Here is a 23,626-nt window from a genome sequence, read left to right on the forward strand (position 1 = left end):
TAAACATGGAGAATTAGATTATTTACATTCGACTCTCTTTTGTTCGGTTACATGTAACTGAACTGTCGTGCAGTGTGATCTATCTTTCAGATAGCAGTTCCGAACATCAAGTCCTCTATAAGTAAGGAAAGTGGTCATGATACTCGAAGTAATTAGTCCCATTCACAAATTTGGATAGTGTAATAAGAAGACGAAGATTACCAGAACTGTGTGATATATTAGCGCAAAACATTTCAAACAATCTGATCACATATATACTTGTTAAGAACATTTATATATAAAAATAAAATGTCAACTAGACTAGAAATGTGGGGTAAGCGGAGACAAAGATAAGAAATAGAATAATATGGAAAACAATTTGAAGCCTCATCACACTGGATAATAAGCTAATATTACCAGGATAGGTTTAAGATGAGGAAAAACCGTTTTTGAATACATAAAGGATGTTTGAACTTTCGTATGGCTAAGGCTTCAACAAACCTTAATATACGCCCTTTTACACCATTTTACAACACCACAAAAGCCATGTTAAGTTCGATCCTATGACCTGTTTCAACTACGTGTCTGGCGATAGAGGATGATGGATGTTTATCATTTACTCTTATTGAGTCTTTTGATTTTGTGTTTGCAACCACTTAGGTACATGTTCGGACATCCTAATTAACAAATCACAATTGTTTTCATGACTTTTAGGTTTTTGATGAAGCATGGACCTTGTTTTTTCCTTAATAAAGACCTTTGCTACGTAATCCGTTATGTTAACAACTGATTTAAGCCTTCGCTTCAATTAAACGCTATTTGGATCACCTCTAAACGAAAAATAATGTAGACAAGTTTCTTTCTGCGAAGGTTACAGTAGGCCTCAGTATACTGTGACTTTTCCATCTATTTATGAATCTTAAGGCATAGCCAGTCTCCGTTAATGTTTTGTTTAACAAACCAACGTCGTCATCAATAGCGTCGTTTTTGCAAACACGATTAATTCCATTAAACAGACCGCTCATCGAACCTTGTTTGCATTGCACTGGGCAGTAACTATTGTGACTATGGTATTGACCCGTCCATGTTGGATTCCTAAGGATGGATCGTTTGCTTGAATCATCTCGTCTACTTATTAGCATATCTAAGAAAAGCCGACCATTCTTCTCCTCTTCTGCACATGAAAGGATGACGTGGTTTTGGAGTGTTAAGTCCACTCAAATAAACAATCCATATCGTCCTTTCTTTCACAGATAACTAAAATATCATCCATATATCTCTTACAGAGACATGATTTCGATTAGGTCTTCAGCTAGATTTGCAACATGTATCATGAACACATCTGCTGATAACGGTCCTTACGGACTAACCATAGGAACCCAATCAATCACGCCAGAGTATCCACCTTCAAATGTGAACTGGACTTTGTCAGTACATAATTAGTGCTAAATTTTTAAAGGAGCAGGTAATTTTTTAAGGCTGTTCAAAGATATGTGGTCACAAAATATATCAATAGTCATTTCCAAAGGTACATTTGTGAACAGGTAAGTCACTTGATATTATTACCTAAATGATCGACCAATTCAAAAGAATCCTTACATAAATGTGTTTCGATAGGATTCAGTAATTTAGCTAGGTTATGTGGTGATCGACACAGTGATAAGAATAAACGTAATCGAACGTTTGGTCTGTGAATTTTAGTTCATCCATGTAAATGAGGATACTCAGAACCAATAGGTTTTAGAAAATTTAATTCCGCCCTACCAATAATATTCATGTGCAGCAGTTTTACTAGATTTGAATTCATTCTTCCCTCTAGTTTGCTAATACCTCCAAATTCGATATCAGGCATAAATTTACTTTCATCACTGAGGATGGACATCTTACTTTTATATTCACATTTGTTTATGATAACCACGCCTTGATCTTTTATCAGACTTCAACACGATAATAACAGGGTTTGTTCGTGCTTCTTTTGGTGATTTAAAATGTTGAATAGTTAATATGCTACTCTGCTTTGGTCCACGATTTAGATATTAGTGCGCTATATCCACCAATTTAGCCTTGATTATATAAAGACGTATGGGTTAGCATACTCAGTTGAGAATTTCAAATTCGCCATTTATCTCCAATTCAGATATTTGTTATAGGGACAGGAAAACTAAAACCAAGAGAAAGTTCCTCCTTTCCATAGGCACACAATGCAATGGAAGATAAATTAGTGAAGTATTTGGGCTGTAATTAATTCTCACAGGGAATTAATCCTCATAACAAATAGAACAGTATTTCAGCTCTACACGCTACTTCATCAGTATCCGACGTTGGATGTCGATTAGTTAACTAAGGACAGGTGAAATCCCACATCCACATAAAAACCAACTCATGCATTCTGATAAACAAGCAAATTCGTATGTATCACGGATAAATATTCACCAAAGTTTAGTTACTTCAACCGGGATTCGACAAATATTTCACTTTTACTCACATTACCAACATGATTTTTTGTGGATTTGAAATAGTCTAACGAATTACCTACAATCTCAAATAGCCCACAACTTCCACAAGACCCAATCAATAAGTCAAATTCGAAGTAGTCACAATGAAACTACATTAGATCATGATAACAGATTAAAAGATAACACAAAATATTTAATTGTACAGTAGCTATATTGTCCAATTACCACACCTGTCACAGACTGTTTACTTGTCCACGTGTCTTTAGTGTACTCTTGGTTCATTGCAATCGTCAGATCCTCCCACTTGTTCAACATTCAGATTCCCGCTTTTTCCTCCTATATGAAATCAGCATTTATATACAGTCATCTTTATTGCGGGAAACAATGGAGTCCAAATTGTAACTACTTGTTCGAAGTTCACAATTATCTACACATCTAACATTAGTTAATAATCAGAACTAAAATTCGAATCACTTACTTCATTTATTAGAGCTGTCACAATGCATATCATCTCCAACAGGAAAGAGACAAAGTGATCGACCACATCGATAGCTCTGTATGACCAGTTCAGCCAGTATGACCGAGGGAAAACGGGAGAACATGTCTTGTACGCGTACTAAAAAACTACTCATAATAAGTCAAGCACCATATACGCTACTACAGTAACTACGAAAAATTAGCAAAACGGATTCTTCAATTAGTGATAGTCAAAGTAACAACCCTACGAAAACAACGGAAGAAACAGTAACTCAATACACGCGTACCTCTACAGATATGCATCAAAGTAACAAAAACAATCTGCACTTGAACCAAAATTAGAAAACATATGCGTATATGAAGAAGTCTACCAGAAAAACTGAATCTTCGTTGGAAAGCATACATCTACCATTACCAAAGGTTATCTGACCTACTATCATTCTTATTACGGACGACTATACTGCATCCTCCAGGTCGAGCGAATTCCCGTCTAGTTGATATTAAATTTAGTTGTCGTAAGAATGTCAGTCATATTTCGACGAGTTCAAAAGCAGTGCATGAACAAACCTGATCATCCTTCTTATCCTAAGATGTTTGTACAGTGTTTACATGTACTCTGGACATATACCAAGCCTATATAATATCAGTCTAGAGCGATGATAATCAGTTTATAAAATCCCATTTGCCGAGCGGTCTCATCATATAACGCTCGCAAATAAATAATTATATCGATGGACAGTCGTATGGATTGCAGACAAATCTGTCTTAATGACTGTTATTATCAATTTTGCTATTACTGCCATTACCGCCTACTTTCGCTACAATTGTTGTAATTATTACCATTATTCTCCAAAACAACCTACTGATTATCATGAACAAATAAAAGAAAAAACACGGTTTTACATGGCAGATCCACATCATCAAAGAGAAAAATGTCAAACAATAATGTAAAGATATACAAATACCGGACATGTTTAAAACGTCCAGGCCAAGCAATCAAAAAGTCTGGACGTCATGTCCATTTTGCAGACTTTCTAACTATTCACATTTGTGTTTTTGATTGCTTTACCGGTCGATAGTGTATGGGGTATCGTATGTGTTACTGTAGTGAGGAAGTAGGGAGTCTTGACAATCAGATAGGTTTAACCGAGTCGATAACTCGCTTGAATGCAATGTTTGTTGGTCGTAATTGAGTATTGCTGGCCGTGAACAATACAAATTGGCACGGTTTCAACTTCTGTCGAGTGTATGTTCACCGTAATCACCAACAAGGTATTGTTCACGGCTAACAATTCACTATCACTTAATTACGATCAACTAACTTTGTATTCAAGCGAGTTATCGACTCGGTTAAACCTATCTGATTGTCAAGACTCCCTACTTCCTCACTACAGTAACACATACGATACCCCATACACTATCGACCGGTAAAGCAATCAAAAACACAAATGTGAATAGTTAGAAAGTCTGCAAAATGGACATGACGTCCAGACTTTTTGATTGCTTGGCCTGGACGTTTTAAACATGTCCGGTATTTGTATATCTTTACATTATTGTTTGACATTTTTCTCTTTGATGATGTGGATCTGCCATGTAAAACCGTGTTTTTCTTTTATTTGTTCATGATAATCAGTAGGTTGTTTTGGAGAATAATGGTAATAATTACAACAATTGTAGCGAAAGTAGGCGGTAATGGCAGTAATAGCAAAATTGATAATAACAGTCATTAAGACAGATTTGTCTGCAATCCATACGACTGTCCATCGATATAATTATTTATTTGCGAGCGTTATATGATGAGACCGCTCGGCAAATGGGATTTTATAAACTGATTATCATCGCTCTAGACTGATATTATATAGGCTTGGTATATGTCCAGAGTACATGTAAACACTGTACAAACATCTTAGGATAAGAAGGATGATCAGGTTTGTTCATGCACTGCTTTTGAACTCGTCGAAATATGACTGACATTCTTACGACAACTAAATTTAATATCAACTAGACGGGAATTCGCTCGACCTGGAGGATGCAGTATAGTCGTCCGTAATAAGAATGATAGTAGGTCAGATAACCTTTGGTAATGGTGGATGTACGCTTACCCTCGAATATTCAGCTCCTTTTAAACATTCCTCTGGCAGACACCCGAATGAACGCCTTCAGCTCAACGAGTCTAGTAAAACAAATGCAGTTTGCTTGAGATATCGATGACTTATAGATCTGCTGATTTGTAGGTTTAATTCATCGCTTACTAGCTTTGAATTGTGAGAAGAAATATCGCGGTTGCATTTCTAACCCGAGTACTGTCTGTTGGGAATGTGTCAATGTAGTGCTTTCTATAACGAGACGTGTTGAACATCCGATTGTGATTGACGGAAAAGATATATCTCCGATTAAACTAATGACGAGTCAAGTGCCACTTGATGTCGATATGAGTAGTCATGCCTCTACAGTAGAAATCGAAGTACAGGATAAAACCGTCATCGTTGATAATAGTCCCGATGTGGCTGTCCTGAATTACGAATTTGGACGACAGTGCGGAAACAAATAAGCAAGAGAAAAAAGTAATAACGTCACCCACCCACCGACGAATGTGTTAAACCCTAACCAAATATACTCCTTAAGACAATCCAAGGGTCAGAGATACAACGTGATCTTCTGTTAAGCAGCGCTCGTAAACACGACAAATACCAACATTCGAGTAAGAACTCATATGTGCCTAGAAGATAGAATAAAAAGGACGACAGTACTAGCTGAACTATTAACCTATTGACAAAATAGTGAGGAAAATTTCCGCTTAGGGGCTACTCGAATAGTCAGGCCTTGGAAGTGATAGATGTATATATCGGAGTGCGCTGTTAGGATACATTGGTCAGAAGGTACAAGGTCATCAATTAAAGAGGCATGGTCCACACTTTAAGGCAATCTCAATTCAGTTACGTTCTTGTTTATACCATGCCTGGTACCACGTAAATCGAATAACTGCCCATCATGGACAACTAAACAAGTCAAGAAACTCCTTAGATGTAGGAAAAAGCATTTGAATATGTTCATCTCTACTGGCTTAGAACAGTAACGGCCCAGTTATTGTAAGGCTGAGAATGCTTGTAAAGCATTGATAAGTAAGACCAGAGTCATATGAAAATCAATTGGTTTGGGACTGCAAAAATAGTCCGAGACGATTACCCTCGTATATAAAGGGGCGGACTGGGAGAAGTGATGGAATCCTATCACATATGCCACAAGAAAACTCGTCAATATTGGCGAGGATGATGTCCAAAAAGCTGAAGGTTTGTCGGAATATTTCAGTAAAATGTTTTCTTTAAGCAATAAGGAACGACCAACGATTGATTGTGATTACAGTGGCTTGTCGATGGATCCTGTAGCTATTGAGAAAGGTAATGTTTTAAGGCTAATTCAACTACTTCAAACCTGATAAGTCCAGTTGTCCTGACAATATTCATTCTAGGACTATGAAGACTCTGTCGAACGTGTTCGCTGAACCTATAGCCATATTGTCTTGTATGTCTCTGTGGCAGTTCAGACTGCCAAGGTACTGGGAAGACGAAATATTTAGTCCAGTGTTTAAGGCGAGGAGTAGATTCTTGTTTAGTAACTAGCGATCCGTTGGTCTAACCAGTGAACTTATCAAACTAATGGAAATATTATTCAAATGCCTCTTATAAACTGTGTGGAAGGACATAATCACTTATCCAGGGAACAACATAGTTTTTAGAGAGGTATGTCACGCTTGACAAATCTGCTCATTGCAAGAGAAGATTGGGATGCAGCAAAAGATCGAAATATTCCCGTAGAAGTAATTTTCGTAGATCTAGGTAAAGCCTTTGACAAAGTCTCTAATTAGGGTCTCAAATTAAAACTCGAAAGTTTTGCAATCTATTATCAAGTCATAGACCGGATAAGTGACTTTTTCAGTGATAGAAGACAGTGGATAAAAGTAAATAGAACGCTCTCATTGTTAGAACCTGTAAAAATTGAGCTCCCAAAATACAATTCTTGATCCTCCTTTCTTTTTACTTTGTGTTAATGAACTACGAACTGTAGCAATGTCATCCGCACTACTCGCCGATGACAGAAAGATTTAAGGACCAATACATAGTATGTCAGATAGAATAGTAAAACAGAACGACCTCAATTCACTGGTTCATGGATGGTCACCAGAAGTCAATATGGTCATCTAATTCCATAGCTCTGATGATTCATATCACTACATAATACGTAGAGTTGTGTTACCCGAAATAATGGACTATAAAGATTACGGAGTCACAATATCAGCAACCTCAAAAATACGAGCAAATGCAAAGCTGCTGTGAAGTGCTTTGAGGTATTATGACCTATGAGTTGGTCATTTTAGTACTTGGACGAAAAAAAATGCTTAAAGTGGTACACCTAACTTTCGTGAGACTGCATTTGGGATATGGTGTCAAAGCAGCTAGTCCTTGTTTCAAGTATGAGGCGAATATAACAGAACGAGTTCAACGACAAGGTACTAAAATGATAAAAGGTCTCTCTGGTCTATCTTACGAAAACAGACTTGGAAATCTCAACTTGTTTACGTTGTCTTGCCGCAGATTACGAGTTGATCTAATATTGGCCTATCGTATCGTTAACTTTGGTCTTAGTGTCTTATCTTTTCCTACCGCCTAGGACTGATCGTTTGAGAGGACCTTCAAGAAAGTTCAAAAACCGAGATTAAATCATCTACGTCTGGAGTCTCGTATCTCGTACCGAGTAGTGAATTATTGTAATTCTCTACCAGAACACGCATCACCAGCAAATTCTGTTGATATATTCAAAACGAGATCGGACCTCTACAGTGTTAGAAAATGCATGGATTAATAAAAGTCGATAGACCTCCTCCCCTTATTACTTAAGACTTATTAGTGCACTAACATCGAAGATATCGTTATAAGGTAGATAATGATGGACTAGTCAAAGGTTGGGAATGTACTTTTGTCAAAACTACATGTTTAATAACTTTATATGAGTTGTCTTGGGGAAACGTTAAGATGTGGCTTTGGAGTGAATCCGCGTTGCTGTGTTAAAAAGTCTAGAAAATCCACCACAACACGGCTTGCTTACACACTTATTTTTGTGTATATTACTCTTATATCAATTGCATAATATGGGGGAGGATTTTTACGTCCGCCGCATACCAGACAGAGATAATCTCCTGCGGTTTAAAGCTTGTGAAGGTGACAGAATTATGGGGTACACTATTTTTAACATATATGCTCTTCACTCAAATTTTAATAACATTTCTTACAATCACAGTCCCCTCAAGTCAGACGTCCCAGAAGAAAACATGAGCACACCTGAACATCCTTCTTATCCTAAGATGTTTGTGCAGTGTCTACATCTACTCTGGACATTTACTTAATCCAAACCTACGTTCTTCATCCTTATTCCACAATGAGACTATACTGACCTAATCAGTCCTCATGATTAAAGTAAATGGCTGACTAATATTTTCCATTGTTTTATTCCTTACTTTTATCATCGTTGATATGCATGGTTCATTGATCGGTTTTTCCTTACAATAAGCAAAACAAAGGTTGATAACAACACCAATACCATGATAAGCATCAGTAGCAAAAATTAGTTCTCGTTCCGGGCTAGGAATTAAATAATAAATCAGAGGATAAGCTTTTCTTGATTTTATCAAAGGAGTTTTAACATTCGTTTGACCACTTTTACGACTAGCTGTTAAAAGCTGACTTAACGGATAGCGTAGTTGTTACGCCCAAGTTTTCGTTCGCTTTCCTCATTAAAGAACGGTATATCGACCCATTTGCAACTTACGAATCCAAACGAACAATAGAACCAAGCCCACACTTATGTACCAAAGTTTATTCGCAATTTACAAGTAGTCGACCCAAATGTCGTTCTAACAATAATTATAACAATTATGAAAAAAAAACCTTAAAATTAGTAGGTTTCCGGAGCAAAAACTCCCAAATACCAAACCAAAATATCCGAAAATAATGATATAAACAAACAAGTTCAGAAGTTGAGAATAACAAATACATAGAAAATACAGTGAAATTAGTAATAATCAATATAGAAGTTCTAATCAGCCGAATGTCTTCAGTTCTCCCGTAACATAGTGTCTGCCTGGCCAGAATATATACACTTTAATATCCAATCAAGCCAAAAAATAATCGTAATGTCATTAGGAAAGTCTATAGAGTCAATAATTTAATGGCATATATAATATCCGGATCGGTCAACAATCATGTTTATCAAATATAAATTCAACATACTGAAGAGATTCAAGTAGTTCACTTTTATATTTTCACAGCTAGAAACCGGACTTTGATATTCTTTTAAATAATTTATTTAGACGAGTCATTAGTTACTCTTTGGTAGAACCTACAACAATAATAATTACACCCAAATAGGCTGCAACATGGAGACTTAATATCATATTATCCACTAACGAATATCGAATAGCAAAGCTTGTTCACAAAATATCTATTTAAAATACCACCGGTTTCATCAGAACTAGATTCCCTTAGGGGTTATGGCAGGATAAAATGTTTGTGTTCAGCGTTCTTGTGGACCACGTTGTCGTGTCAACAATCGTACTTTCTTTGCTCACTCTATATGGTCGTATTCTATTCGAAAATGATCATCGATTCTGGCAAAATATGAGTCAAAAGTGTGACCATTTTCTGCCATAAAAACAAATTCTGGGGCTGAATTAAGTGATGATTTTATTTCTTTATATTCTAAAGCGCATTGCAGCTGGATTGAAAATATTGATATGTGATGTAAGCAATTGTTCCTGAGAAGTTAAAAAATTGACCCTGCTGATGCTGAAGTAATAATTGCATTTGCTCCATAATAATCGATATATTTATTTTTCATTCCTGCACTATTCAGGACAGTAATAAAAAACCTGAATGACTGATTAGTAGGCAGTACCGTGCAAGGATATGGGCGACAAATCTGCATATTGATTGATCAAATAATTAGACTCACCCTCATCTGACTACTGGCTGACCTTGACTTTCTGTGAAGGTTGAAGTTGTAGATTTTCCACGTCGTCGACAACTGTTGTGCTTGATGCCATGTAATATGAACGGCAATCAGTACATTGACTTATATAACATAGACACTGTGTCAAACCAATGCCGTGTTAACCAATACGAGCAGTTTAGAGTCAACTTAGGATCCTTACTGGTTCCTCTCACCTTGCTTTGCCCTGCCTGTTGAGTCCAGAATACAATCTCACTTTAGCCTGTATGAATCGTATATTTCAGACATACTTGATTTACACAAAAGTAGACCAGACCACATCACACCATCAAATCAAAAATAATTATTGTACAACATCAAACTAAAAGTGGCTGTGAATGTGAAAGACTGTAAACTAGTCGATCGCGAATAACCTGAGAATAGTAAATCGTATAATGGTAGTTAATAGGTCACATGGGAGCTTAAAATAATAGGAATATATATGATAACAGTCCATAAGTAGTTCCAAAAAGTTACCCATAATTCAATCTTCGGATACAATTTCCATGTCACGTGCAAGCTCATATATACAAAGTTAGATGAAGGGCTAGATTCCACCATCTTCAAATAGTCAACAAACTCGGCTATAGAACTTTCAAACACGAATAACGAATTTCGCAAAACAAATATTTTATGACCATCTCAAAATACGAAAATACAGTACTCCTTTGACTAAACCCGGTAGTGAGATATCAATGTTCAGATGCTACGAATTACCTAATGTATCAAAAATAATACTAGTTATATGAGATTCAAACGACGGGAAAAAATAAACGAAATCCTTTTGCACTAATCTAAGTAAATTTACTTAACATGTATATTCGGATCATCAGCTGAATGCCATGAAGCTTAGAAAACTCCGCTGCCACTTTACTGACGAACGTTTATTATCAATATTAGTGTCCTGACAAAAATGGGTGAATAATAGTTATTCGGAGGAATTTCAATTAAGTAGGCGACTAAGACTTATTTGAATAAGTTTTTTGAAAGGATATAAAAAGACATGTCGAGTTGATTAAATTTATATTCCGTTAACAAAGCAAATAAATTATTATTGGCACAAATTTGTGAAATGTTCTCTGAGACTCAAACTTATAACAAAAAAATAATAACCTAACAGCTTAATTTATATATGAGTGTCGAAGTAGAATTCACTTATAAGAGATAGACGTTTGATGAAAAATATGATATTTATATTATTTGTACTACATTACGCTGCATAAGAGAACATAACAAAAAATAAAAAGTATCACGTATTACCTGATAGACGTAGGTAAAATCCTCAGGCCATCATTTTGAATGTAAACCAAAACTCACTGGAATCCGGAGGTAGGACTTTTTTAAGTACTGAATTTGAATAACCTTAGAAATTGGAATTTTACTGAACTACGCTTTGTACAAATAATTGTACCTAAAGATGATGTTTTAGCGTCAATTACAGTATACACAAAAATAGTTGGCTAATAAACGCTACTGAATTCGTCACAAACACTATATTTTAATCTAGAATCAGATAAAGAATGCTCTGCAATTCATATATTAAAAAAAATTTAACAACAATCAGAAAATCACAGAAATTGAGATGCTTATTCTCGGAACCGCCAATCTTGTCTACATAAAGGACAATGTTGAGCCATTTGCTGACTATTTAACCATTTTATAATGCAATGCATATGAAAACAATGATTACATTGACCCCAAACAAGAGGACAGTCGTCACCTGGGAGTTTACAATCTGCACAACATGTTTCAAAAGCGTTCCGACAAATACCACAGTCATCATCGTTAGTACACCATTTCCATGCTGAAACTGCAAACCAATGATTAATCTGAAAGTTTGGAGTGATAGAAATATAAATTATAATTTACACATCTGAATAATTTCAGATAATTTCCAAACAAGCAATAAAATTATTACAATTCTTTAGTTTTGTAGTATTACAGTTCGAAAAACGGAGAAATAAATACAAAGGTTATGCATATTTAATATGGGGATATGCCATTATGAACAAACACGTTGTACCTACATTTTTAACTGAATGATAGAGGTTCGAGAATATATATATATATATAACCATTAGTACTATGATCATACATAAACATACTTTGTTTCAATCAATAAATACCTTCATATCAAAGCACGTTTTACCATTATTATATTATCTCATGAGTTCACAGTTTCACATGTCGCTAGCATCGAAAAGCAACCGTACTAATATTCCTACGTAAAATAAAATATCAATAATCGGCTCACGGAAAATGAAATAACTGACAGACGATATGAAAAGGTAAAGAAAAAACACTTTCTGATGAGTCATCAGTGCTTCATTTTTTAAGTGTTTAGTTGGATAATACTGTTTTTCTCATGATGAAGCCATACATATCAAGTTAGGCAAATCCATAGAATCCCAAATTATTTGAATTACATGTGCATATAAATAACACGTATAACTTAGTCCTTTAAATTTCTGACGTATAGTACTGATTAGGACACACTAGGAAAAAAAGTCTACCAACCTTTAGGCTAAGAGGTGACGGAGAGTCAATTAAATTTTTCGAAACTTCTGCTTGTAGGTCAGACATAGGTGCTATAAAAAAGAATCACGAGAAAAAAAAGACTAAATACCAGACTTGATATATTACTAACATATATATATAGATTCCAGTTTCTTTGGCGAATGTAAGTTACACGAACATGTATTTGATAAAATATACTGCAAGATATTTCGGAGAATGAATTCTATCCGGAGTAAAAGACAAGTAGATTTTATTTTAATCTAATCCCACTAATTGCTTCACACATTTCAAACATTGCAGCGTTTTACTCCAAATTAAAATAATCGTCGACTAGAGATTACAATGTGCATTGGAAATTTAAAATGAAATTTCACTACACAACAATATACAAAAATACGGAAAACAAACCGATATCATTAATTAGTAGGTGTATTGTTAAATAAAGACCTATAAGTGAAAAGTTTGTAATTTCGAGGTCTATTGTTGTATCATTGTTCTTTATCATGGGTTCATCGAACATTTTGCATGTGGTATTTCTAAATGATTTTATTTGTTAGCTTTGACTTGACATATATTTTATTATTCATAGATCACAGTCACTTAATTATGGATCTGTAACTCAATTTGTACTGCAAATGACCAATTCAGTTTGAAATTGTGATTTATTATTATTTATGCTACGTTTTAGTCTTGTTAATTGATGTATACTATCAAGCGAGTTTTGAGTTATAAAATAAATACAGTTAATCAGGCGAGTTCTGTTTCTTGTGTTTTGGTTAGGAAGGTTAAGCTGCAGTAAGTCGTCGTAACCGATCCTCATCAGCATACTTAGTGTGGACAGCGAGTGAAGAGAGGGTAATTAGTAATGCTGCTGTTAGCAAAATCATCACGCTCTAATTAGTTGGTTAATTAGAATTTAAAAACATGCCATTTATAAAGCAAGTGGCAACAACTAGTAAACAACTGTGTATTACAATTGATTATTGAAACATGGTGCAAATTATCAGGCAAGTTGTGGATTTGAATCACGTTTCAACCTTGAAATTGTTCTTTATCAATATAAATATTGATCAGACGACAGTGTAAAAGCGTACTGCTAACTAAAAATAAATGTTACGTACTATATGCGATACCAGTAAGTTCGTGTAAATATACATTTAGTAATAAGTATTTATGTACGCTAAAATAGATCACATATATGCAGATATTAACATTTGTAAACTGTAAATTTATAAAAATTATCCTAATTCATACAATTCAATAAAGCGATAATAAAATATAACCGGTCAATTTCAAAAAATTCCATATTAAGCCATAAAAATATTTACTTATGTTTTTTAAAAATTTACTTCAGTAAACAATGTTTGAAAGTCCCGTATTGTCTACAGATGTATTTCAATCTTCAACAGTTATCTCTTGGAATGGTGAAACTGAAAATTGACAAAAATGTGTTGGTACGAAAAAAACGCTTGTTTAATAAGTGAAAACTATATTTAAAAAAGAAAAAATCTTCCTGTATAGAGACTAGATAAAACAGCAGTATTTTACGAAGGAACATGATATGAGACCATATATTGCAGATAAATACTTAGAATAAGTTCATTAAGTTTAACACTGAAATCAAAAGTGCTTTACAAGTGAGTGTACTGAAACCTCATAGGGAAATTCTAATACGTAGTAAGACAAAAAAACAATAAACTTTATATTGTTATAAAAACCATTAAGGCTTTGAAACTCAAGTACATATGGATGTGGAGTTTTCGAATTTAGATGTTACGTCTTTCATACGCTTGCCAAAATAATATACAGAAATGAACTTTTCTCGATCTATGTTACGGCCCTAACACGATAAGCTAAATAATTTAATCTTGAGGCAGAGAGACGTAAACTATGCTATTGTAACGAACGGGAACACAGACAGGGACAGCCAGTGTATTTTAACACAAAATTACAGAGTACTTTGGCAAAATGTGAAAACCATACGTCTAATAATTCATTTTCAAATCCCCCATCAATTGAACCAAACTTCATTGCCATAACAGTCCCTTTGTTCTCGTGCTCTTCGATCCGATCTTCCTAACCTTCTGCTGCCAGGCATTTCATTTCTGACTGGTATCATATACTACATATATCGACAAAAGTAGCATACACCACACTATCACTTGACTGGTTGGCAAGCTTGCGTGAGTGAGAAGAGCCAACTGTAACACTAATCGATTTATTCCCGATTCAGATTAGTGTAAAAAAAATTAAGTGAAATAACATCCTCAAAAATAGCTCCCGCTGTTTGTAATGGCTTCTTTATTTCTCTATTCACATCTACAGAAATAAGCACTTGGTTAAGTAGTCTTGAAAAACAGAGATTAAAATGAAGAAAGATGTCATAAGTAAACATGAGACAGACCGATTGTTATATCCTAGTGAAGATTACATTACGAGTAACGTCTGAGACCTATTAATTGACTAATATTATTTATATATTCTTATGGTATAAATATTCAGTAACTAGATTATGTATATCTATATTCCCCTTGTTATAAGCTTTATTTCAACCTAGATATTATTATTGTACGATTTACTGTCCTTAAGCCATGTTCAGTTTATTGACTACTGCCTCCCACGTTCACAGCCACTTTTTGGCTTTATTGTGTATGAATGTTATTTCCTATTTTATGCTGCGTTGCGGTCTGTTTGTTTGGTATATGAACCCAGTATGTTTGAAATAAATTATTCGCATAGTGGAGGCTGTTATTGGCATTCTGGACTCAGCTGGACGGGCTAGGTGAGCAACAGACTAATAGGACGCTAGGCTGATCAGACCGGTCGAACGTCATTGGTTTAGTACAGTATATGAGCGAATAAGTCGTATTTTGATTGGCGAATAAATTAAGTGATAACAAGCGGCTCATAAAGTCACAACACCGATAATACGTAATAAGACAAAAATTAAGTACATTCACATCATTATGAAAGTGAAACGGAAGAACTGTAACTTAGAAATTCGAACATTACATTAACGAAAATCATTAGACCCAGAACGACTACCGAAAACTTCATACATTATTGTAATGTATGGGTTTAGTGAGGGTATCACAATATCCTCTAGTATCAGACGTTTTTGGATACAGTACATAATGATAACTAATTCACACCTAGATAAACTTAGTTGAAATACACTAATTATTTAGCCCTAAAATATCGTGAACGTCAGCGTTTGTAGTAGTTGTATCACTCGCGTTCTCTAATTTGAAACACGCTGCATAAAATCAACCAAACAACAAGGTCTTAATACGCTTCAGGGACTTAGCAATGACCGAATTTGATCTGTTAAGGAATATAATAAACTACTAAGCTGAGTGATAAGGTACTGGAAGTTATTCAATATTAGATAATTGAAGACAATGGAAAATACCACTGGATCAATATGACTACAATATTAGAAGTATGCAGTTAACCAAAGTTTCGAGAACAAAGTCGTACTAACGACTGTACTGGAATGTTTCCCGTCGGAAAAACCTCCCAAACGATGCCGACAAATGGAACTTAGAGAATATTGTTAATAAGAGCAGTACGCTTTTCTATCCCATACGAATTCCCGATCTCGAAGGTGAACTGGGAAAAGTAAAGAACTAATAAACGAAAACTACTAAGGAATAAGTCATGGATAGTCGAGAATAAATAGCTGTCCCTCGGAGTCTAGGGTCACTTGCAGGTTCCTTCTCAAGTATATCATGATAAAATCCTATTGCACTTTGTGAGCAACCAGAAACTAACATCCACTTAAAAACCTCCAACTGGCTAACAGTAGTATTCGAATTTTCCACTGGTCACTATTCGGACGTTTGGTGGTAGACTTAACGGACCACAGAATAATCACATTTCCTGAGCTATAAGTATCAAACATAGTATTAATAAATCCATTAGTACATTCTGTATGTATTCATTAGGCACGTTTTCGTATGCCATCGTCATGTGACCTATCTTAAAATCGACTGTGAAATAATCCAGTAAGTCTACGATGTAACATATAATGTGAAAAGCGAGTAATTTCTTCTACTCAGTTGTTTTAATCAGTCAGACACATTCTTTGAAATATTCGACAGATCAAAACATTATATCGGCAGAGTGTTCTACTCTACAAGACACAACAACAGCAATCAAACAGAAAAGAAAATTAGAGAATGTCAATCTAATCAGTTTCTATTTGATAAACAGTAAGCGAAAAAACTTGAAATTTAAAAAATCCGTAAGAAATTATATGTAACAAAAACAAAACAATGAGTTTTCTTCTCATTAGTTGCTCATTTTTAAATGCCACAACGCTAATGAGCACATGATTAGTTACTGTAGTTGATATCTTCTTTGAAAATACTACATATTGGGAGGTTTATTATCTACAGAACTAAATGTTGAATTATCATTATTATTAGCGATATTATTATTATTATCTTCATCGAATTTCTTCCTTTTTATATATTCTTGTAAGTGTGCATAATCCTCGGCAATCTCTCCATAAACGTCAAATTGACTGGCTAATTGACGTAAATTATTACCTGTTGAGTTTTGCAAGTTGTTTTCTGTAGAGTCGTCAAGATCAATGATAAGTTTTTGAGCTAATAAACTACGGGCTAGATTAAGTCGACTAGGTGCCGGATAATTTGCATCTGTATAAATTTCATCAGGGATATTCCATAGCAGAATACCAACTAATCTTTTATCTTTTGGGGTAAGATAGAAAACAACACCTTTGGTAAGTCTACCTATACTAGAATCAGGTATATGGGAAAAAGATCGAGTCGTCGAATTCTCCTCTTTAGATGACTTATGTTCAATATCATTGTCATCATCACCGGTAGTAGTGGAAGAGGCAAAGAAAGCACGTGTTAAAAGTAGGCGTGAATCAATCAATCCAACTGCATCCCACGATATTTCCGGACCAAGTGTAGACCATAGAGATGATTGGTGTTGGTAGTATGATGATGACGACGTTCTAAACGAAGATTTATTATTTCCAGATAATAATGAAGCAACCATATTTTTTCCAGCTAATGATCCACCTTCTTCAGCGAAATTTAGATGCTCAACACGTCGTCGGCAACCAACAACTGGGTCCCAATAAGATGCAGCATCGCCAGCCACATAGACACCTTGTCTTGCTTCCAATTCGGCATTCACTAGAAATCCACCATTATTAGGATCTACTTCAAGGGATGCATCTGAAGAAAGCTCCGTGTTCGGTTCTATACCAATCTATCGAGAAAAATGTGAAATGGAATAACTTGAGAATAATAAATCGTATAATAGTAGTCAATAAGTCACATGGAAGCTTATAATAAAAGGAGTATGAATATACATACCATAGTTATACAATAAGAATATATATCAGTCCATAATTAGACAACCAATGGGAACATACGACTTTAGAGAATTAGTGTGTTATAATCTCTCTTTTCTTACGGTTATTACCCAGCTATTCCTATTGCTTAGTATTCTCGGACACCGATTCACTCGACAAATCCCCAAATCAAGACACGGTTGAACAGGAAGGAGATTATATTCCAAATAACAAGGTTAGATGGAAGTAAGAAGCAAGTCAGAAGCACAATAGGGAAAACGTCAGTATATTTATAGTTTTTACATAAGATTCCAGAGAATCATGCATTGAGCATGCTTTAATCTAGTCTATGTCCCGCTAACATAGTGTCAGAAAGAATCAAGTGAATTTCCAGAAATAAATATTGGTCAAATTCAATTGATGGTCTTTTTTTAATTCTCAAGATTGAGAATAATTTCATTAAAATTACACAAATATTGTAAATATTCCTGTTGCCACTTTTATAGTTTTGTAAGAAATTTCCTGTGTAAATTATTTGTAATTTCATAACCGACTAGGGCGAATTGCTTTCGCATTCAACATGCATTTGCGTTCATTAAATATAGCTCATTTGTAATACAATAGAATGGAAGATGTGCTTAGATTATTAATCACAATCTGATCATAAGTCTACTGTATAATTTATGAAATCTCAATAATTTGAAATCTTCAGAGAAAAATTACAGTTTATAGATCATAGAATGTAATATTAGCAAAGTAGAATAGTAAGAAAAGCTATTCGTTAATAGTACAAAATAATTTCCTGAAAGTCATTCACACACAGTATGGAATATGACAAATATACATTAAACCAAGTTGGCATAATACTACGCTGGTACGAGATGAAATTAACGTAATGAGTAACGAAGGACTCAAAGTAATGGTGGTGGTAGTGAAAGTAAGAAAGAATAAACACATAATATAATTTAAGGAAGAAAACTAGAAGACAAGATCTAGGGGTAGATATAGAGTGAATGCACATGGACAGCTGTGAACGATTTTGAGCCATTCCTCTTTGTGTCTTCAACCACTGATGGCATGAACATCAACCAGATAGTTTAGACTGATCAAAATGTCAGTCTAAAAGTCGATGACTTCAGGAAATGATGCCACATCTTGGTTTGGTCACCTCTATATTTACTCCAACCTATTTTCCTACACCAGTTAAAAGCGTCCGCGGAGATAGGCAGTGATTAAGATACGTAACAGATGTCCCAGTTGCATGATTCGACAAAGACCTATTACTTTATCAACCAATTAGCGATCTTTGTCTAAAGGTTTATGATTAACTTGGTCGCTTCGCAATCAGCTAAAAACGCATAGAAGGTGATAGATACCTGATACATCTTAGGAGATCAACAGTTAGGTCTAGTAGCTCAGCGGTAACGTCTCAGACTGAAAAATTGAGTGACGAAGATTCGGATCCTACAAAAAACATTAGTTCCTTCATAATTGCAGGTAACCATAGTTAATGAATACTAGCTAACACGAGATTACATCTGTTTCTGATCGACAACCTAAAATCAATTAATATCTCAACATAGTACACGCAATATGAAGTCACTTAGGTTAATAGTCATATTGCAACTTCACTGACAGTATTCCATCAGTACCAAGGGATTAAACGAACATGACATTAATCAATACCTTGTGATCAATCAACTGCATTTTTAATACTTTGTGAACGATGCGCTATACATAAATCTGTACTCAACACCTTCCCCGACTGTTTCTGCTACCTTGATGTGGTAGTTGTGCTTTCCTACCGTAATGAACCAATCGAGCTATACTGGCTGAAATAATCGTTTCTCAAGGTCCTACCATACCAGATAGGTCGTTTAAAGAGCCGTAAGACTAAAAGCAGCAAACCCAAGGCGAAATCGTACTGCTGACTGTACAGAGGTGTGATAGCAGTAAGGTGTTTCCTTCAGATAACCAGCATAACAGCGATGCTGCCTTCTAACAAAGAAAGAGCGGGGCTAGAAAGGCTCGACCCTAGAAATGCACACTTCGTCTTATCTCACGAATTCCCGTCTCCGGTGATGAGGGTCCCAACAAGTACAGAGCTAACACAAAAATTACTCACAAGAAGCTCGTGTTTGACCCGCCTCGAGCAGTTGTCACTCGGGTACTGAGGTAACGTTCTCGGGTCACTAAGACCCACCCCTGATCGTATTTCGTTTTCAGGCACCTCAAGAAGAACCCTTCCACGGTGTGGGCAACCGGGAAGTGATAACTGCCCTCATACCTCTAACAGCATTCATAATCAGTTTCCCTCTTCAATTCCTATTATTCCTCCTATGTGGTTCTGAAAACGAGGCTGACCCAGATGTTGCTTGGAAAGATATACGAACAGCTGTGGAAACAGCAGTGACATCTATTAGTGGTTTGAACAATGGGGTTACAAAAAACCGATGGATTTCTTCAAGGTCTGTTGCACTAATAGGTTCTCGTAAACCCATCACATCAGGCTCTGAGCACGATGATTATCGGGTGCCTAACAAAGACTCATGAAATGCAAACACGAGAAAATCGGGCTGGCTTCAGACCTGGTCGTGGCTGTATCGACCACATATTCACCATTCGTCAGATTTCAGAACGCAGGCATGCTTATCGGCGTCCGACAATGGTGGTCTTCACTTAAAAGCAACATTCGACTCTATTGACCGAGAGTTTCTGTGGCAGTGTCTGTCATTGAAAGGTGTAGCTCAGAAGTACATAAACCATGTGAAGGCTCTTTACTCGATAACAACCAGTCGAGTCAGAGATTATGGCTAACTGTCATCTGATTTTACAACCTCAAGTGGTGTCTGGCAAGGCTGTCCACTATTTCCATTTTTGTTCAACTTCATCATAGACATACTGATGGAAATAACTTTCTCGCCGACTGGATTATCAGGAACTGATCTCCTACCAGGAGGTCTAATTATCGACTTAGAATATGCAGATGACATTTTCCTCTTTGGTGAAGACGTTGATGAAATGCAGTCTTTTGGTAGTACTGAGCAAGAATGCTAGGATGTTTGGGATGCGTTCCTACTCATCTAAATGCAAGTTGTTGCTTCAGAACTGGTCTACGTCAACACCTGAATTAAGGATAAGGAGTGAAGTAGTCGAACGAGTCGACAACTTCACTTGTCTTGGAAGTCTGATCATCCCTAATTGGTTGGTGTCTGGCGAAATCTCTGGAGGGACTCAGAAGGCTCGTTTGTTTTTTGCCAACTTACGTCACCTACGACGAAGGCGAGATATCCGTCTATCAATAAAAGGATGAGTATACTGCGCGACAGTTCGTTCTGTTTTACTTTAAGGCTGCGAAACATGGTCATTAAGCGTTGAAGATACTCGTAAGCTACAAGTATTTGACCACATATGCCTCAGAAATATTGCTGGCATCTGCTGGGATCACTGGGTAAGGAATAGTGGTTAGACGCTGGGGATTAGGGAATGATGGCAAATCAGTTTATGAGGTTGTGAATCTTCATCGACTGAGATGGTTGGTCCACGTGTTGCGTATGCCTGAACACCGATTACCACGACGCGCAATTCTGACTAGTGTTGGGGATGGTTGGAAGAAAGTTAGGGGCGGCCAAAACAAAATGTGGCGTCAGTCCATGTAGTCACCAACTCCTGGTCTGAAGCATGTTGATAGATGCAGACTACTTGGTTGGGGTACGCGTGACTATCGTAACCAATAGTTGGAGACTCTGTGTGACATGGCTCAGAATCGATCACAATAGTGCAGGTGTATACACTATTTGTCTTACCTAAAACCGCGAGTTTAAAATTGCTTTATACTGTTCTTTCTATGAAGTGAATCTTTCTCTCTGTATCATGTCCTCATACTCAATTTTTCTTTTATATATTACTACCATTGAAGTAACTACTATGAATTTGGTGGTTATCTTATTGTGCTAATAAGGTGTGACAACTTGGACCGATGCATATATGTGCCTGGTCCTACTTTGTAGCTTACTGACTGACCCAACAACTTCGAATTTAGTGAGCCCATTTGAATTCAATATGATAATCTATGTTTCAATAGAAAATGCTAGATAGCCAAGAATAGACTTAAGTAATTTTACAACATATTGAAAAATAACAAATTATCAGGATGATATAGAGGTTTGACCAAGCACTAGAAATAAAAAACCGTCTTAAGTAAAATCTTCCTTCTATCTTCTTCAATAGACATTTATTATAAATTATATTGAATGATAAAAACGAAGAAACTTACAGCACAAACTACATGATCAACGTCTACTTCTTCTACTCTTTCAATGCCAGATATTGTACGTCTAATACGAAGGCGAACACGTTTAGTATTAGTACTGGATATCACATTTTCCAATGGTAAAAGCTTTTGCGATTCTTTTACACTTGTAGTAGTAGTAGTAGTAGCACGAGTACTGGTATTCACATTTGTATTGGGAATAAGTGATAAGCTGACAACATCTGATGAACTCCACAATTCAATACCTTTACTTGATTCAAAACGTCCAACAGCTGAAGCTAAACATGGTGGCAAAACACTGCCCATTGGAACTGTTTCACGAAATGCATGCATTATAGATAGTTTTGATTGAGTTTTTGAATCGGAATCATCATTCTTGCTATCTGTAGATTTCGGTTGTTTTAATAAACTAACAGATAATTCACTCCCGAGAAAACCACCACCAATAACAGCAATCCTGCCACCACTAGTTCGACGAAGTTTATCAGCAAGATCTCTAAGATGTCTAGAAAATATTGTCATGAATCAACTGTCATATATATGATGAAATAAAAATATGTACAAAATAACACAATAAATTCAACACTAATCTGGACAGAATAATAAGATGAAGATTATATTAGCGTAATACATTTCAAACAATCTGATCACATATATACTTGTTAAGAACATTTATATATAAAAATAAAATGTCAACTAGACTAGAAATGTGGGGTAAGCGGAGACGAAGATAAGAAATAGAATAATATGGAAAACAATTTGAAGCCTCATCACACTGGATAATAAGCTAATATTACCAGGATAGGTTTAAGATGAGGAAAAACCGTTTTTGAATACATAAAGGATGTTTGAACTTTCGTATGGCTAAGGCTTCAACAAACCTTAATATACGCCCTTTTACACCATTTTACAACACCACAAAAGCCATGTTAAGTTCAATCCTATGACCTGTTTCAACTACGTGTCTGGCGATAGAGGATGATGGATGTTTATCATTTACTCTTATTGAGTCTTTTGATTTTGTGTTTGCAACCACTTAGGTACATGTTCGGACATCCTAATTAACAAATCACAATTTCTCCTTATGCATGTGCAGCCACACATAATATGATTAATATGTTCATTGAGTTACCCAAAAATTAGAAACATAACAAACTCATACATATTACAGAGCACACCTACCTGTAATCTGCTATATTACGAAAATAAGAAACATGTCCAGTGTCAATTAGATTTACACCAGTTTGACTACACGTTTCCAAGTGTTTATACCGTCTAGGTGAACCACCTGTAGCTAAAAGACAACGATCATAGGTTATTTGTCTACCAGATGCCAGAAAAATGGTATGCATATCAGGATCCAGACGAACAACAGGATCACCTCGCATTAATGCTACTCCACCATATTGAACAGAACTTAAACTGAAAACATATTAAGAAATAAACAACAAAAAATGAATTCGTTAGTTGATTATTAGAGATTAAAACATAACAGTAACAAAATGTATAACCAAAATAATTATTCTCAGGTACAATTTAACTCTAGAA

At 35.6% G+C, this 23,626-nt stretch overlaps 1 protein-coding gene across 2 annotated transcripts in view; it reads right to left on the reverse strand.

Annotated features, from left to right (window-relative positions):
• Nucleotides 1-8,307: 8,307 nt before the first annotated feature.
• The window catches only part of AIFM1_1 (Apoptosis-inducing factor 1, mitochondrial), a 33,029-nt gene continuing 17,710 nt past the window's right edge, over nucleotides 8,308-23,626 (reverse strand). The window contains exons 8-12 of one of the 2 annotated variants that reach the window (XM_051210490.1): nucleotides 23,261-23,500; nucleotides 22,082-22,583; nucleotides 13,799-17,720; nucleotides 12,471-12,541; nucleotides 8,308-11,782 (exon numbers count right to left, since the gene is read on the reverse strand). In XM_051210490.1, coding sequence (XP_051070484.1) covers nucleotides 16,842-17,720; nucleotides 22,082-22,583; nucleotides 23,261-23,500 — 1,621 coding nt within the window. In that variant the 3' untranslated portion in view covers nucleotides 8,308-11,782; nucleotides 12,471-12,541; nucleotides 13,799-16,841. Of the gene's footprint in view, nucleotides 23,501-23,626 lie in introns of both variants that reach the window. The other variant, XM_051210489.1, reaches the window with a different exon arrangement.

This window comes from Schistosoma haematobium, chromosome ZW (genome assembly GCF_000699445.3).
Source record: "Schistosoma haematobium chromosome ZW, whole genome shotgun sequence".
Taxonomy (NCBI): Eukaryota; Metazoa; Platyhelminthes; class Trematoda; order Strigeidida; family Schistosomatidae; genus Schistosoma; species Schistosoma haematobium.